The sequence below is a fragment of the Caloenas nicobarica genome, chromosome 17 (genome assembly GCF_036013445.1).
Source record: "Caloenas nicobarica isolate bCalNic1 chromosome 17, bCalNic1.hap1, whole genome shotgun sequence".
Classification (NCBI taxonomy): Eukaryota; Metazoa; Chordata; class Aves; order Columbiformes; family Columbidae; genus Caloenas; species Caloenas nicobarica.
Window position 1 is genome coordinate 7558358 of NC_088261.1, and position 16389 is coordinate 7574746.

Here is a 16389-nt window from a genome sequence, read left to right on the forward strand (position 1 = left end):
GCCTGGGGCTCGTGCTTGCTGGCTTGGGGAGGTCTCCAAGGTTTGGGTGATGGTGCAATGCCTGGTGCTGAGCTGGATGCCACCCTCAAGCTGCCCTTGCTCCCATCCAGACACCTGCAATGGGAGAGACAAAACGCTGCTGTGGGGCTGTGCAGCTGCTCTGAAAGCCCCGATGACCATGCCCAAAGCACAACCATGAACAGCAGCTGGTCGACTCAATACAAGGCATCACGGTGCAGCACCTCCAAACAGCCACAGGCCCTGTCTTGCCTTCCTCCTCCTGCATTCCCTGCAGAAACAGGGGGCTCTGGCTCGGCAAAAACCTCCTGAGACACCTGACACAGCCCGAGGAGGCACCTCTGAGCCAGGAGCTGGGCTGTGCCAGCAGAAGATCAGATCAGAGGCCACGCCGCCCCACTGCGAGGGCAGAACAAGGCTGGGGAGCCACCAGTTTGCCGCCAGGGGACAGGTGGTGGGACACAAAACCCAGACTTTGCCCAGAGAGACTCACACTCTGGTCAAGTTTTGCTGCATATATGGGCTCCTGCACACTAAACCAAACTGCTCACAAGCTGGGGCTGAGCTGCCATTGTCTGTTTTGACTTATTTGAGACTTACCAAAAGACCGGTCTGTAATTAAAGCCATGGATCAGCACTGACAACTGCGTGACTCTGCACACAGCCACTCAGCACCACATGAACATGCCCGGAGCTCACAGCAGCCTGGGATAAGGGGATCCCAGACCTCACCGGGAAGCAAATTTTCTATTTCAGGGCCAGTGTGGGAGGCTGAGGGATACTTGAGAGAACAAGCAAGAGGTGATGTCTCTCCCTTCAGGGTCTGGCAGCCAGACGCCTGCCCGGAGCACAGCGGCTCTTAGAACCAGGAGAAGATGCTACATGGGCAACCACAGGAATGATGTAGGAACCAGTCCCCAAAATAGGAGCCCACGGGCAGCTCTATGGGTGCAGCAGGGATCTGCCTTCCTCTCCTGGGGACCTCCCAACAGCTTTGTGTGAAGGGCCGTGTAAAAATCAGAAGCCAGGAGGTGAGTTAAGACGCTCACCTGCAGCTTGTGCCTGTGCAAGCGAAGCGACGGCTGCTCTCCGGCAGCTCAAGCCTGGCTGGAGTCTTGCTGAACCAGGGGGCACAAAGGTACATTGAGCAACAAAAAGCAAGCAGATCAAACACCCCAAGGAACCGGAGGGATCTTTCTCATGCCCTTGCAACACCAATGTTGGCTGTGAGGAGACCTCATGGAGCAGACAGCATCTCTAATTCCTGCAGTGTCTGGTGAACGTGGGGTCAGGCAGCGAGACCTCCTGGACATCGGTCTGTGCTCCTCATCCACGCATCCCCCTCCTCACCTCCGTGCAGATGGAACTAAAGCAAAACTGCAACCTCCCAGCAGCAAGTTCTGCTGGTTCGAAGCACTGTTAGTGCAAAATTCAAGAGGGATTTGCTTTACTCTCGGAGAGCCTTTGAGTTTCTGGTAAATAAAGCAACTATTTTCAGCTTGCCGGGTCCTGCCACCGCGGGAAGTTTTTGTCCCTCGACCGAACGCAAAGGCAGAAGCCGCAGCAGCGAGCGGCGCGCTGGGGAAGGCGGCGAGCAAAGAGCAACACCCTCTGAAATGCCATCAGCTTTGAAGAAGCTGAGACGGCTGCTGCAGAAAAATAAGGTGCCGAAAGATCAAACGCATCACGGTGTAGTTTGAGACCGGTGAATGAGTGGAGGAAAACGTAATTTTTCAGAGCAATGCAAGGAGGACAATTATTGAAGGCAAAGTGATGTCATTTAAAACGCAGCAGCCTATCCAAAATTGACCCTATGGAGGATGAAATGCTCTTTTCTCTTATATCAGCGCTCACAGTATGAAGGAACAAAAATTTTAAAAAAAGACAATTGGTGGGAAAAAAAAAGCCCAACCTGCTAGACCGGGGAACATAAAACCCAAGGTGTGAGTGGGGGGGCATTTCTGTGAAACCATTGACATTTTTGATTAATGAGTTTTCAGTGGGTGGTTTATGTAAAGGAGAAGGGTAAGGAACGCAGACATGACTTATGCGCAAGCAAGCTGATGAGATGAAAGGGCTTTTGACTCAACAGTTCTCCTGACTCAAGAATTCATCTTTTTATTTTCTGCCTTTGCGGATTTTGCTGGATGCAAGAGAAAGCCGTACAATTCAAGTATTTATTCCTCCTGAGACTGCACACCCACTTGTGAGCCCCACCGCAACACTGCAGCCTGGCTTTGAGCCGGGTACCAGCTTTTTATTATTTGTGTTTTCTTAGGTAAAAATCAGGAAAGATTACTGCAGAGTAGACCTGATTACACTGGACCTGACCGTCATGGAAAGAATGAGCTTTAATCTTACTTCCTTCACCTCTTACTTAATTCTTTCCCTATTCACAGTGGATTTCTCTCTTATTCGCTTCAATCAGAATTGACTTTTTTAAATTCAGAGCTGGGCCAAATTTCTGTTTCCCTCCAGCACAGTTCCTGTTTTTCCAGGCCATTTTACCAATGCACATTCTTTGTTCCAGTTATTATCCAGCCCAACCTCTTACAGATTAACTGGCGGAGTGTTGAAAACCATTCTCTTTATATACATTCATCTGTTTTCCAACATTCTAGTAGCTTTACCTAAAGGCCAGGTTGTGCTTTTCGTAGGCTCCCGTGGTTGTGGTTGTGTTTGTCCCCTGAAAACAAAGTCCGATGCTTGTGCTGGTGGCTTCCCCAGCAGATTCCCAACATTGCTCACTTCTGGTTGCAAGAAACCACATTCATCATTAGAAATGGAAAGCAGCAAATCAGATTATTTGGCCTTGCTCCGCTCCCACGTGCCCAGATTGTATGGCAGGGTGACCCTTCACGGATTTGCAGACAGTCACTCCAGATTTAAAATGGTATAAAAGGCCAGGGCTTGATTTATGTCTGCGAAGATATGAGAGCCACTGGAACCGGCTGTGAAAACTCAGGGCGTTTGGGCCAGTTCTGTTCTAAACACAGCAGAGCCTTCTCCCAAAAGTAGGTTTAAAAAAAAGTCACTCACTTACCAGTTAGCTTGCAGCTTCATTTTGATCTCTTGGAGGAAAAACAGTCTTAATTAACTTGATGCAAAAAACAGCGGCTTCTAACCCTTACGGTTGTGCCCGGAACCCCACTAAATTTAATAGCAGATTAACCTGAATTTGTTACATTTATCACCTCGCTTACACTGGCTGAAACCTCAAACCCGGTTGTCTCAGGAATGCTCCCCACTCTCCCACAACTTCACAACCATCCTATTTATTTGTATTTAATAAAATTACCTAATAAGACTATTCTCTGTGTACAACCAGTGGAAACAACTTAGGGCTTTAGGTAAATACAGAAAGATGTCAACATCCTCACGGTTCCCCGAACGAGGTTTTCCTCGAGCCAAACCCAAGGTAAAAAAGCTTTTAAACTAAACCCATTGGACCAAGTAAGTACCAGCACCTTCGCTGCTGAACACCGCTAATGAGAATCAAGAGATGTCAAGACAAGTCTCAGCTTTACATGAGACATCTGGGGCCCCAGATGTGTGTTGCAGGTCTGAAAGTAAATAAACGCGGGCACCGAAACCAATAGATATCCAAGAGAAAACTTGGCTTTTCGGATAAAGCCACTGCAACGTGAACACCAAGGCTGGAATTTAAGAGAGGACTCCCGAAGTACGTACCCTGCATAGTTCTATACAATATCAGATATATACAAACCCCACCAGGAAAAGCAGGTTTGCTCACAGGCACTAGAAACAAAGATCTGTAGGAAAACCCCTGATCTCACTGCAAATTCAAGCATTAAACGTTCAGTGAGGGAAGGAGAAAAAGCAAACAAAAAACCAGACACTGCGTTGTACTTTTTTGTTTTTATAGAATTTTTACAATATATTTCTCTTCATTTGCATATTTTACCTACATCTGTAGCTTTCTTTTTACATGTTGAACTGAACTGGAATAAAGGTCTGATATATTTTAAACAACTGATAAAAATTGCAAAGTAGTAAACCCGTAAGAAAAGAAATTATAAAACTCTCTTTTGTAAGTGTTTAATGAAAGCAAGTCAAATGTATCATTAGGAACAATATGGTTTGTTTTTAAACATATCGTTGGTGATTCAGGCAGGACAACTTGGTTTTGTTGATTTTTTTTTTTTTATATTAGGCACATTTTTTTCAGCATACCTGTTTTCCAGACAGTTTTATACTATTCAATAGTATCATCTGCATCCACTTGAAACTGCTGCAGGATTTTCAAAATGTGATTGATTGTGAATATTCATTATTGGTATTCTCTTCCTCTCCCTTTAAAATTAGCAGAAGAAAAAAAAAAAAAAAAAAAAATCAGTGTTGTCTCTTAAAAAAATCCTTAATGAATGATTGAGTTGTAAGGCAGCAACAGATCCAGTGTCAACTCAGGTCACAGTCCTTCAGTTCCATCTAGTGGGTAGAAATTATATTTAGTGGACACTGTTCCTAGATGGTCCCTTTAGGGCAAGATGACCGACTCGAGGCCAGTTTCTGCTGGTAGAGGAAAGAAGGGGACACCTGGTAAGAACATTGGCCACACCTGTGTCATCCTTGCAGCCTCACGTCTTTGTATGGAAAGCAAAAAAAAGCAGTCCAACGGAAAAAAATGTGAATATGATAGAGCCATGGAAGGTTCTATGAATGGTTTATTTACAGTCTTCATCCCTGATGTGAAAAATGACCAAAAAAGCCTCCTTTGAGCAAAGCAGGCGGATGCCAGCGGCACGCTCAATCCTCAGCAAACCAGCCCACGACAGCTCCTCGGCTGCTCCGCCGTGGAGTCACAGGGCGAACGGAAAGTCCTGCTGCTCCAGGAGAGCAAGTTCCAAACGCTCACCCATCCCATCGATACGGCTCCCTAAAGCAGACCTGAGAATGTCTGGTTTTGGTGGAGCAGCTGCCCGTCCTCTGAATCTCTTTGCGCTGTTAGAAGCAGCTGGTGTCCCAGGGATCTCTCAGACACTGCTGCAGTGAGATTGCAAACTGAAATACGTTACTTGGATGTGGGAACAAGATGACCCACGTTAGATACACCGCAACTTTGGTAATTCCCTTCCCATCGTGCTATCATGCTGGAAAGTAGGAGGGCTTTAACCTTCAACTACAGGATACTTGAGGAGGGGTTTCAGAGCAGTATCTCTTTGATAAATAGTACTTTTTTTCCTGAATTCTGGTGTTCTCGTTTACTCAGATGGCTACTCCATTCCTGAGGGCAATGGTCTCAGCGCAGTGTTTCTTAGGCTTCAGTTTTAAGTATTTCAGGCGGAATAATCACATTCTGTTTGAACCGCATTCCCCTGAAGAAGCATTTGCTTTGCACTCACCTGGCTGAGCAGAAGTCAAAACATCTTTCACTGCAGCGCAAGGGGCCATTTGAAAAAAAAAGGGATGGATTACTGCACGTTTCCCTCTCAGAGGGAGATTAGACCACCCTTGAAATTCCAGCCTCGGCTGATAAGACCATCAATTCAGAGGTCAGCCCCCAAACTGGTGCTCCTGTGCAGGCTGCATGTTGTTATTTAGGTACTGCTCACCTTTTGGACAAGAAGGTCAATAAGCATATTCCCTCCTGACAGAGCCACTGCCTTTGCACCACTGGCATCCAGTTACCACTGAAGCTTTTGGTTGCCTTTTTTTCCCATTCGAATGTTGAGGTGAGGAAGGGAAGAAGAATTAGCATAAAAAGCTCTCTGAAGTCGTACTTGACAAGACCAGCTCTACACACTGTATAATGGTATACAAAATACACTCCCAAATCCTCCTCTGTTTTTTTAAACTCTTTGGAAAGGGAATAACCAGCGTAACTGAGTAGGAAGAAAGCCAATTTATTTCAGCATAGAAGGTCTGTGATGCATTCCATGTTCACTAAGAGTAACGCAGTTATTGCTCTATGAGATAAGACTGGATTGATCATTAACCCCCACCCTGAGTGCTGGGAGTTGGGGTTCCCAACATTGCCAAGACGGACCTCCTGAGCCACTAGTGTCAAAATAATAAAAGAAAAACACCTCATTAATAATTTCTTGTAAAGATGTGATCTTCGACAAAAAGTGAGTTCCTCAGTTCTTCACATCATCACTGCATTGTGAATGGCGCCAGTCTTTGCTCTCTGCACTAGAATAATGTACTATTTAGAATAACACATCGGATATAAATTAAGGTAAGAACAGATGATCCAGGTGATTGAATCAAAGAACAGGAGAAGCATTAACCTCTTGCAGGAGATGCTCTGAAACTGGAATCCTTTTAACTGCTATGCGAATCACCCAGAATTTGTTTGACAACCTGTAGCTTAGTGAGGATTAAGGTTCTTTTCCTTGGGTAGTAGCCTTCAACGCAAAAGCAAACACGATGGGACTCAAGTGTGGACCATTTCTGCATCAGCCCACCAGATTCTGGTTTGCCTGTTTCACTTCAATGATTTATAATAGATGCTGATGGCATCTGAGTTCAGTAATATTTTCAAAGTTGTCACGTTCCATCAACAAGTTTCCTCGGGAGCAGATGATACCAAGACAGGGGCCTCCCATTCTCAAACTTCATCTACCTTCTTCCGTTTACTTCCTCCGAATAAAAAAAAAAAAAAAAATTGTTCCGTTTACTCTAACATGCTACAATATGTGAATACATAACTGTAGGCGACGCGTGAGTTACTTCAAGATGTGCTTTTTCATTGAAGTGCGCTTTTACTTTTACAAATTCTACATCGAGGTGGAAGGAAGGAAGGCTGCAGAGTGCTCATACACTGAAGCTGAAGGAACTTTTCCTGAACGGAGTTAAGATGTTTGTTCCAAGGTTCTTATGGACAAACTACTCTATATCCCATGCACTCCGGCCTGAGCCAGTATTAAACATTCCAGAAACTTGTTGATTTGTTTGGATAGTTAATGGCAAGGCTGATAGCAGCAATGTTTTTCAGGGCCTAGGAGAGAGAAGGAAAGACAAAGTCACGTCAGAGATTCTCCCCAATCCAAAACTGTAAAGAAATTCTTCTATGAAATTAAACAGAAGTAGATAAATAGATAAATAACCATCCTGTTGAGATATACCCGATTACACTGAATATCCAGTTTGTGGCACATCATCTGGCTGTTAAAGGAGAACAGCATTTCTGCGTAGTTCATTCACAAATTGCAGAGGCCTGTCACAACACTGTAAAGCCCAAGTACATCTATTTTATAAAACTCCACTGGGCAATTAGAAATCGTTCATTATCTCCATCTGCCAGAAGAATATCACAGAACCACACATCCCTGGCGTTGTGCAATATTCATACCTGTGCTGTGCAGCGATGAAGATGATCTTCAGTATTTAAGGCAAGCAAATACTCCTGTAGAGATCCAAGCTCCTGCAGCCAGAAAGGATTCAATGAACACCATTTCTACCAAAGATATCGTCCTACTAATTAACATTAAAATGCTGATTATTAGAGCAGTCCACAAGAATCAAAAGTACCAGAACTAGACACGAGACTCTCCCGGGCACAGTTTGTGACCACAGAAACCAGTTCATTACAGACTGTTCACATGTAATGTTCAGAATCAACTCAAGGAGAACCATATTCAAATACCTTTCAATTAGTTATTAAATCTGCATTCCTCTCAGAATAAAGCATGGCTTTAGGGCCTACTGCTTTAATCGCACGAGGAAGTCACAACTATTACTTAAGGCCCCATGATGGATGAGGCAACAGGACCCCTCTCGATCAGAATTTGCTACCAGACTCCACAAGATAAAGCTGTTAATGTTTCTGAAGTATTTAATGTTTCTAAAGCTCTGATGAACTTTGCCAAGATAAAGCAAAACTGCATTTAATTTAACACTGAACTACGTATTGTTGCCAGCACTGGGGAGTGGAGGGATAAAAACGCAGGAGCCGCTTACAGTAACTCTGTTTTCCGTAACAAAGAAGAGTTCTGCAAGTGCACGATGAAGAGGAAGGAGAATACCAGGCTTGGCCATGTCATGACACAAGTTATTTTCCATATGGGTGAAAAGCTGCCAAAGTGGCTTCAACAAGGTGAGGTCACAGTCCCTGAAAAGAAGGAATTTAAATGAAATAGAGATGAAATAATGAGTAACCATGATCTTATGCCTGTTTCTGGGAGAAAAAAAGAATAAGAGAATAATACCACACAGTTTTGACAGATGTATAAATAAAGGGTGAAACACAGGAAGCATTTTCAAAGCTAAATTCAATCAGGTGTTTCAGCACAACGGATTTCATTCTGAACCAGTGAAGTGGAGAAAACCTCATATCCATGAATATGTCTAAGTGGCTTCTCTAAAACTGAGTGGCCTCCTGAAATGAGGGCTTTAAAAAAACCCTATATACATCACTTTGCTAAATGCTCTGGCTCCACTGCTTGAAATTCTACAATACCGAACTACAGCACTGGGCAGGTGATGCCCTGGTATAGGGCAGAGAGACAAAAACTGATTTATAGCTTTACGAACAATTCCAACCCTGTGTCCTTCCCTACTCGAGTTAAAGCTACCAAGTCCAAATGTCACTTATACAGGTAGGATAACAAATATCATTCAACAGGGGGAAACTCCATTTCGGAATCTATCATCAGATTAACAGAAGAAAAATATTAAATATTATAAGCACAACGGAGACTTGATCTTTTAGCAATTAAATTTGTTGTCCGCATGACAAACCAGACATCCTCTGATGAAAAAACACTAAAGGAACATGAAAATATAATAAATCAGTGATTATGAGTAATAGCCAAATCACTTTTTCAGGCTTGGAGGTAGATTGGTCTATCTAAAACTTACAGAGGCACGCAATGATTCTATGTAATTGTCCATTTTTATTACTATACATGAATGTACTTTTTGACTTCTCTTTATCAAAGTTAGTAGGATGCTGTCATTTTCATGATTTTGCTTGTTCTGAACTGAAAGGACATAACCAAGATAAGTTTAGCATTTCAGCACAGTTGTCTGTCTTTCCAGCATTTCTACTGAGTTATCGTGACTATACACATTTGCAAGATGATATAAAAGCTCAACATTTTTTTGAATGTGTATTTTCCTAAGAAATAGCCATGCCATGCATACTTAAGCATTAGTACACCTAAGCCTTCTGAAACTCAATTACAGGCTTAGTGGTACAACTAAAACTGATAATTTAAAAGTTATGTGCTTTATAGAGAATCAGATCATCATTTCACCAGTTTACTAGCAAGTGACAGGACAAGAGTAAATGGCCTCAAGTTGTGCCAGGGGAGGTTTAGATTGGATAGTAGGAAAAAATTCTTCCCAGAAAGGGTTGTCAGGCATTGGAACAGGCTGCCCAGGGCAGTGGTGGAGTCACCATCCCTGGAAGGGCTTAAAAGGTGTTTAAACGAGGTTCTTAGAGACATGGTTTAGTGCCAGAGTTATGTTGTGGTTGGACTCGATGATCCTGAGGGTCTCTTCCAACTGAAATGATTCTATGATCCTATGATTATTCCATCCTCACCTTAATTCTGAAGTACTACCCATACAAAGAGATTAAATTTCTAGAAAATGAATTGAAATCTTTTTGGCCTGTTTCAGGGTGATTTTTTTTTCTTTGCAACAAAATCCAAATTCATTTGACTTCTTTTAAAAGCCAAGAAAGGAGAAAAAGTATTTTCAAAAAAACCACCTTATAGTAAGTTTCTGCTGTTAAGACACTATGAATTGCATCTGAAAAGCAAATTAAGAATTTCTACTTCAAATCATGCTTTTCTGGCTTCAAAATTTTACCAGCCCCTAGTCCCTTTTTCTTCTCCTGCCCTTTGCTTTTTAGCGCGAGCCGCGGAAGAGCGCCCTTACCTCTGGGCGCCGCACTGCACGATCTTGAGGAGCAGGTGGATGGCCTTGAGCCGCTGGTGCCCGGTCTGCCGGCACGCCACCCCCACCTGCCATTCCCACATCTTGGCCAGGGGGAGGTGAGGAACTACCCTTTCCTCAGACAGCATCTGCTTTAGAATTTCAAACCCTGGAAGAAAAAAAAAAAAAAAAAAATTCAAACAGTTGTTACTTTTGTAGGGACCCATCCTGTTCATATGCTCAGTTTTCTTCGTATGTTAAAGTATTGCTTTGGCAAGTAACAAATATTGCACAAATTACAAAAAAAAAAAAAAAAATCTGAGATCATTCTAGACTACATCATGACATCACAAGTCTCTCCTGGGGCAAAAAGCTTAGAAAGAATCCTACCTGAAAGAAAAAGTTTTGCCCAAATAAGGCAAACAAAACACAACTCCTCACTATTGTGTGATGCGCAGTAGTTTTGCTCATTGTGAATCATCCATCAGCTTCAATTTCCTTAAAAATATTTGAGCTCTGAAATGAACTAACAAACCCCTTCATGCCATATTGAGAAATTAGATCCAGAAGCAGCCTATTCTAATGGATAACTGCTTTTTAAAAACACAATTACAATTATTTGTTTTCAGTTACAGCACCTTGGAGTGTTTACTAAATCCTGCATGTAATTACTGTCATATAATGAGATTCTGAATGCAAATAACATTATTATAATTGTTATCTCCAAGCCTCTGTGAAGATTTGGTATTTCTAGCATAAAGTCACAGCAAATAAAAGACATTAGTCAAGTTTCAAGTTGAATAAAGCTAATCATATTATTTCCAAAACACCAGAGAAAGCAAATTCTAAGTCAAAAAAAAAAGGGATAACCACAAGTCTGTCAAAGCTCAGCAAAATAACTCCAAAAAAGTCCTTTCAGATACATTCTGAACACCACTTACTGTCCTGGTTTCAGCTGGGATCAAGCTAATTTTCTTCCTAATAACTGCTATAGCAAGCAGTGAATGAATTCCTTGCTTTGCTTTGTTTGCGTGTGTGGCTTTTGCTTTACATATTAAACTGTCTCTATCTCAACCTCCCAGTTTTCTCAATTTTACTCTTCCGATTCTCTCCTCCATTCTCACTGGGTGGGGAGTGAGCGAGTGGCTGCGTGGGGCTTATTGCCGGCTGGGGTTGAACCACGACACTTACCTGTCTGAAACCTTCCCAGATGACCTGCTGTCACCGTGAACTTATAACCCCACTCAGTGTTACTCATGTCAGAAGTAAATCGGTAATACAGCGTGTCTCCTGTATACAAGGAAAGGAAGAAAATCCATATTACTTTGTTAAACTTAACCACTTAAAAGCAGAAGAATTATCAAAATGTTTAACCGTTTTACAGTAGAATGTTCAAGAAGTTCTTGTCATTGTAGCATCTACAGCTTCACAAACATGGGGAGTTAGCTGTAATGCTAAACAAAACACATCCTTGCCTATTGCGCTCTGTAATATTAGATCTGGTTAATGCTTAGAATTCCCTTCTGTTCCATGAAAAATCCTATCACCCTGGGACAAGTATGCTAGCTTTCATCGGGAACCAGAATTTTCAAAGTTTCGAGAAGATGAAAAATTTTGAAAATATTTTTTAGGATTAAAAAAAAAAAAAATCTAAAACCCTCTTCCCCTTATAATCATGAAATGGGGTCATTGCTCTCTCCTGCTCCGAGCAGTCTTGAGAAATCCATCAAATGAAAAGCCCAGAATCCTCCTAACGTCTGGTTTCAGCTACAGCCTGCCAAGTGAAATCCAGAGCCTTAATCCAGACAGCCCTGGTTGGAACTGAAGTTTCACAAGGTGTAACTCAAGTTTCACAGCCAAGGCTGCTCTAAAACAATGAGCCTCAAAGTTCAGTTTCCTGGCAAACCTCTGCAATTACTTGGGAGGAAAAGGAGGACAGGAAGAAGTTCATAAAAATCCAAAATGTTTCTACAGAACATACATTTGTTTCTAACCAGCACCTTGTAACCCAGACTGCTTTTGCTAAGGAAGTTCTTAAATCTATTTACAGCTACTGACAGCACTCGAAGTCACAAGCTTCCTGCAATGCCACAGCGCTCAGTGGGTTAAAACAATTTAACAGAAGAAGCAGGGACCATGCAGACCTTCAGCTACTGTTGTTATCAAAAACCTGCTTAGAGAATACAGCCTGAAGCTGTCAGTCAAATGACTGATATTTTTTCAGCTCTGATCTGCGGCAACAACTGGAGACAAGGCATTGCCACGCACTTTATGTGCTCTGAGCACTTGCATAGCACAGAGACCGGAGATAAGCCTATCTGTTTGGTTTCTTTTTTAAAAAAAATAATGTGCTTCCTGTGGAAAGTAAGACAAGGCAGAAACAATGCGAGTATCATGCAGAACAAGGACTGTTTTTGGAACAGAATCAAAATTTATTTCCAGTAGCTAAGTGCATGCTTTGACTGAGGTGTGGAAAAAAAAAGGTCAAGTAGCAGAACAACAGATAAGCCTACTTTTAAGAAACAAATGCAAGAGCAGCATGTCAGAGCAAACAGACTGGGACAAGAAAAGGAGAATTTTTTTCCCACACATCTGAGGAACGTCTGCATTTAATTGCCATCTTTCAGTAGTTTCTCTCAAGAGTCCTGGATACCAGCAATATTCTATACATTTGCACGTTGAAACACTGCGCATTCACCTGGAAGCTCAAAATCATTCCATTTCTGCGGAGACCCGCTGAAGCTGTGCCGATCCTGCTGGAAATCACTGCTGCTGGACATGAGCAGCTCATCACAGCCTTCTTCTGTATTACACTGAGAGTCAAACTTGATTGAGAGGTAGATAGCACCGGGAATGTGAACTTTATCCTGAGAAACACACACGTATTACCAAGAAGCTGCTTAAGTTTCACCATACAAACAAAGGAGATTCACCATACAAACAAGGGAGATATAACAAACATTGCAGCATCTCCATGAGAAAAAAAAAATTCTTTGCTATTCTTATGGGAAATTAATTTAACAAAAGTAACACATGGCCTACTGTTTGCATTAGCTGTAAAAATTAATTGCTAGCAAAGCTTTGCTTTTTTAAAAGTGGTATTCATTGCTGATGTTGAACTCATTGCCAGAACCTACATGTTTATACTTGTCTTAAAAATAAAAATCTAAAGAGTCAGAACTGCAGGAAAAAAACTCCTAAGACTCCCAATTGCTTACCAGACTGCATTAGAAAAATGTTTTCAAACGACACCAAGAAAAGAAAATCAGAAACCCTTTGTGTCACGAGAAGACAGTCTAAAATGAGAAATACAAGAGAGAAAGACTCTACTCCTAGCTTTCATCTAACAGCACAAGGAAGTAACAGGCCAAATGGAACAGACCTTTGGATGAAAAGGGAAAAACGAAGACCCTGAAGCCATTTAAGTATACGATTTGCTTCAAACACATGTGTAGTAAAAAAGTTTAAGTAATGCACTTTTCACACGATTGAACTAGGACTACATTGAGTGCCTTATTGAACACATTTCTTTGCAGGGCAAAGCATCAGCCATCTGGCATCAGCCTCAAAAGCAAGACTGAACAGATATTTCACAGGTGCTTCAGGCACAGAAGTCCCATGGCTACACACATGGAACATGGTGAGCCTTCTGCTCCAGCCACCTTGATGGTTTTCAATGAGTCCTCTAGTCCTGCAAATCCAACGCACTGTGATACACGTACAATTTACCTCAAAATTAGTATTGTTGTTATAAGGATGTTTGGATTCACGCATCTGGACTGCCATTCCGGGCTCCTCCATGAACTGGCACGCCGTCAGCGCCATCGTTCCCAGCATGTTCTCGCTGCACCCATGCAGCACTTTCTGTAGAATCTGGGGAGAAGCAACACGTGATGTAAATACAATTCACTATCAAAACAATATTTACAAACTTACACGCTGATGACTGACACAAGACCCATTTCTAGTCACACAACATTTCGAAAGAGAGAATCAAGCTACTAGCAAGACACAAGACAAATTCACAAATAATGTCTACAAGTGTCCTCTCCATAAGTGAAGAAGATTTTACTCCGTCCTCTGTTCCAAATCTTTCAGTCTTTATCGGATAAAAACATGAGAGCTATTACCTAGATCTGTTTCCACAAATGCTAGAATTGAGACTAATCCATAAAATAATTAACAGTAAACTAAACCTATAAACAACTTTGTTAACATACTAAACAGACACCTCTACCTTCTATATGTACTGGTTTTGATTTGAACAGGATGTGTCATGTGTTTTAGTCTTCAAAATGTACAACTCCATGTACAAAAAGGAACAATTAAGTATCAGTTAAGTGGCTGCATATTTGAAAACACTAGATGCAAGAGCTGCGTCTTTAAAAATAAAAATAAACAGCATTTAGTCTATCAGGACACAATAAATGACAAAAAAAAAAAAAAAATCTTAGTCTCCACTTTTTCTTATTTTTCAAAAGTGCACAAAGGCTCTTAATGAGGAGTCCTGCTACTCCAGGCCCTTTCCAGGTCATTACAGCAACCTACTACGTGTCTTCACCTGCCGTTTTCTAACTCCTATAAAACTTAATACTAGCTCAGACCAGAAGGTTCATCTCCAAATCAGCCAGAAGTGGATTTCTTGGGGAAAAGGAGTTTAAAAAGCCAAGGCAGTAGGCAGTATAGTTCCCTGAATGCGTCCTTTGCCTCCACGCACTTGCAGAATAGCCTAAGACACAGGCTGTGCTTTTGTATTTAATACACCTTGACAGATTTTTATTCTATCAGTTCATCCTGTCATTTTCTGAACCTATATAAACACCCCATGGCAACAATTTCAATGACATACTCTGTCAAGAACCAGTTTCTTTCCGTTTGTTTTGGACCTGCCACTCATTACCTTAACCTGACACTCCTTTGTTTTCTTTCTGGGAGGGCCAATGAATAATACTTGCTGTTAACTTTTGTACACTGCTTAGTGGTTTAAGATTACAGAGAAACAGGAATAGACTTTTAAATTACTCCCTCTCCCTCAATATCCCCACAGGGCAAAGATCCAGGATAAAGAACACTAGCTGTTTCCTCACACTAAAGTTATTCCATGGCCATAATAATCCCTCTCTTCTCCAGACCTCTTCCAGCTGCACTGCGTCCTTCTTTTTTTCTTTTTAATGAGATGGGGAGTCAGATCACATGCTGTAGTCCAGAAGAGAGCACACTGCTGGTTCAGTGGCATGCCAATGCCTTCTGCTTTATTTTTAATTCCTTCTTTGAAGATCCCCAGCACTTATTTGCTTCGACTGCTGTGAAGCATTGAGCTGACGTTTTCATTACAACATTCTATTATAATTCCAAGATCACTTCCATAATATACACATTTAGATCTAACAAAAAGCAGCCTTCAAAACAGACTGCCTATTTTACCAATTTCTCTATAAGATTTGTTTTCCCATGGAGCTCTTTCATAACTGAAAGAGTTGTCTCCACGGAGCTAGTTTTTCCATGTTCTGTTAACAAAATCCGTACATTAAGACACTGACAGATTCCAACTGCTTCTTCAGAACAAATTTAAATTTTGCAGTTTCAATTTAGTTTAAAAAAAGGAACAGCAAGTATTTTTGTTAGTCAGAGTGTCATGGCGTGTAGGCACAGGGCTTGTTCACATGCATCAGTGAAATCCACTTACTTTTTCCCATAACTGCTTTTCCTCCAGCTGCATGAGCATGTCCAGGATGTATGTCATATGGGCTGGGCCACTAAGATCGAGGATTTCCTCATTTATTGCCACGTCATCTGGCCACTCCGCTAACAACGACGCCAGCACATGTCTGGCGTAAAGAACAGCCGTTGCCTCATTTACACGATACAGGTAATCCCTCACAGACTTTTTACTTCTAGAGTCCAGCTCCTTGTGCAAGAGTATTGAACTCTTGGTGCGACGTTGCTTGGCGTAGCTGAGCTGTAGGTCACTCTCCGTGTTGGTTATCAGTTTTTGGGCGACCGGATTGGTTTCTTCTGTCGCTTTATCACAGAGCACAGGTTTTGACTGCAAAAAAAGAAATGTAAGTTTGAAAATAGGCTCTCAACAATTTACTTCCTTCTGTTTGCATATCTGGCCAGTCAATCGGACTGCAAGCTGAATTTACAAATTAATTTGGCTTTTACATACTGAAAAGCAGATGCATCGAAGAACACAAAAGTGTGATCTCTCACATACCTACAGGGACAGAATTCCGCAAAAAGACTTCACTATACACAGATACATTTATGACTGTACATATGAGGAGAAACAGCAATTAGAATTATAACCTGAAGTGTTAATTTAAGATGAACTACAGAGGTAAAGCAACAAAGTGCCATGCTATTTGTGACCTTGGAATACAATCACAGAATAAGGCAAGTTGGGAGGGACCTTTGGAGACCATTTGGTCCAAATTCGACTTAAAGCTGAGCCATCTTCAAAATGACATTAGGTTGCTCAAGGCTTTGTCCAGTTAAGTTTGGATAATTTCCATGGGTGGATGT

At 41.8% G+C, this 16389-nt stretch overlaps 1 protein-coding gene across 2 annotated transcripts in view; it reads right to left on the reverse strand.

Annotated features, from left to right (window-relative positions):
* Positions 1-3972: 3972 nt before the first annotated feature.
* Positions 3973-16389, reverse strand: part of ZZEF1 (zinc finger ZZ-type and EF-hand domain containing 1) — a 55616-nt gene continuing 43199 nt past the window's right edge. For both annotated transcript variants that reach the window (XM_065646887.1, XM_065646886.1), the window contains exons 48-55: positions 15551-15910; positions 13594-13737; positions 12563-12731; positions 11056-11154; positions 9868-10033; positions 7942-8092; positions 7334-7405; positions 3973-6979 (exon numbers count right to left, since the gene is read on the reverse strand). In XM_065646887.1, coding sequence (XP_065502959.1) covers positions 6905-6979; positions 7334-7405; positions 7942-8092; positions 9868-10033; positions 11056-11154; positions 12563-12731; positions 13594-13737; positions 15551-15910 — 1236 coding nt within the window. In that variant the 3' untranslated portion in view covers positions 3973-6904. The remainder of the gene's footprint in view (positions 6980-7333; positions 7406-7941; positions 8093-9867; positions 10034-11055; positions 11155-12562; positions 12732-13593; positions 13738-15550; positions 15911-16389) is intronic.